The sequence below is a fragment of the Ctenopharyngodon idella genome, chromosome 1 (assembly GCF_019924925.1).
Source record: "Ctenopharyngodon idella isolate HZGC_01 chromosome 1, HZGC01, whole genome shotgun sequence".
NCBI classification, from domain to species: domain Eukaryota; kingdom Metazoa; phylum Chordata; class Actinopteri; order Cypriniformes; family Xenocyprididae; genus Ctenopharyngodon; species Ctenopharyngodon idella.
Genome location: NC_067220.1, coordinates 3,658,784 through 3,660,841, shown reverse-complemented (window position 1 = coordinate 3,660,841; position 2,058 = coordinate 3,658,784). Strand labels below are relative to the sequence as shown.

The 2,058-nt window shown below is 38.7% G+C and overlaps 1 protein-coding gene across 1 annotated transcript; it reads left to right on the top strand.

Annotated features, from left to right (window-relative positions):
• The first annotated feature begins 230 nt into the window (after positions 1-230).
• On the top strand, positions 231-1,600 carry LOC127518299 (microfibril-associated glycoprotein 4-like). The gene is made up of 5 exons (XM_051904768.1): positions 231-301; positions 377-586; positions 667-763; positions 846-1,013; positions 1,104-1,600. The coding sequence occupies exons 1-5, from the start codon at positions 296-298 to the stop codon at positions 1,358-1,360; spliced, it is 738 nt and encodes a 245-aa protein (XP_051760728.1). The 5' UTR covers positions 231-295; the 3' UTR covers positions 1,361-1,600.
• The last annotated feature ends 458 nt before the right edge of the window (positions 1,601-2,058 follow it).

Genomic DNA, 2,058 nt, shown 5'->3' with positions numbered 1-2,058 from the left:
ATTGAGGATGACAGATGCCTTTTTTATTTGCATCCAAAATGTGGGTGTTTTCGTTAAGTAAATTTCTTCTGTAACACAGAGGAGGAGCCTGAGAATCTGATAGATATATAAAGAGTGTCTGTCAAACTGAACAACACAGACGGTGAGTTACTATTTTATTCATCACTTACCACAGAAAACATTCAGACATTTATACAACTTTAAGAAAATACATCGAAAAAATTAAAAATGTTCTGTTATTTTCGTCTAGATAAAACAGATCTCTGCTGTGATCTACTGAGAAGAGACTGAGAAGATGGCAGTAAGTTCAGCAACAACATTTCTAGAGATGGTTTTCAGTGTGATGTTCATCTCTTTCTCTCTGTGTCTCGTGTAGTTGATGGTGTTTCTAGCAGTTCTTCTCTCTGTTGTTCTGGCGAGCGGGTGCAGTAATGATGAAAACATGCCGGTCGACTGTTCTGACCTTTATAAAGCAGGACAAAAGCTCAGTGGGATTTACTCCATCTATCCAGCAGGTGACTTTCCTGTCTGGGTTTACTGTGACATGATCTCAGATGGGAAAGATGAAGACAACGGAGGATGGACGGTACGAAAGTGACTGTAGATCATCAAACACACATCAGAACATACATTATGAATCATATCTTCTATATAAACCCATCACAGGTGTTTCAGAGGAGAATGGATGGCAGTGTGAATTTCTATCGGCCGTGGAATCAGTACAAGAGAGGATTTGGGAATGTGGAGAGTGAATACTGGCTGGGTAAGATCTCACAGCATGTGTTTGTTTGTGTGGATGATCATGTGTTTGGTTGAACATGTTCTTCATGTGTGTGTGTGAACAGGGCTGGAGAACATGTACCAGCTGACACGTAACAGGAAATACGTGCTGAGAGTGGATCTGGAGGACTTCACTGGAAAGAAAGGTTTTGCTCTGTACTCGTCCTTCTCTGTGGATTGTGAAACTGACGGGTATAAACTGCATGTTTCAGGATTCAGTAATGGAGGAGCAGGTAGGACACTTTCATTCACATTAAAAAAATTCACACTCTGTTGAGTAAATGTGCACCTGATGTCCTCACTGATGCTCTTCTTCTCTGCAGGCGACTCTTTGTCCTACCACAATGATATGAAGTTCTCCACCTTTGACAAAGACCAAGACACTGCTGGAGATAACTGTGCAAAAAAGTTTCTAGGGGCATTTTGGTATGGAGCCTGTCACCATGCAAACCCCAACGGTGTGTATTTATGGGGAGAAGATCCCACCATTTTCGCCATTGGAAATGTTTGGTACTACTGGAAGAACAATTACGCTGTTGGTTTGAAATTCATCAGCATGAAGATCAGACGCGTGTCTTAGACCTTTGAAGAAACATTACAGTGTTTCTCAGAAACAAACAATCAAATTAAGGTTTTGGGTTTCTTTTCTTCTGTTAACTGTGTAACTTAGTAAATCATGGTATATATTGTAACAGGATATGTGGCTGCTGTTTTGTGTAATCTCATCAATTATTTTCTTCTTTGTTTTGTGTCACTTTTTTAAATCTACAACTGAAGCAAATCAACAATAAACTTAAATAAACTCCAGCAATGAAAGTCATTATGTGTTGATGTGGATTTGTTTATCTCCACAACAGACCTCAGGAACCGTAAATGAGGATTTCAGTTCAACTCATAAACTTTCCCTATAAATACAACCCCATATGTAAATGAACAATGTGTGAGGTTTTCTTATCACAGACAAGCTTAGCTTGACTCCTTTACAGAAAATGTGATTTATTTGTGAAGTTTTTTGTTGGGAAAGATAATGGGATTAGAGCTAGCTTTTTTACCCTGATTTCAAACCCGAGTTTAATAGATGTAACTGGGCTGTTCTTTAGTCATTTTGACCCAGTGTCACTTTCTGATATCAAACATATTATTCTCCATTCAAACCGTGCATCTTGCCCCCCCTTATGGAAAGAAAATATATTTCCCTATATTATAACCGTTACTTTGATCTCCCAAAAGCATTAGTTATAAGTCTGTTTTATAGGGAAGGCACCACTAACTAGATTT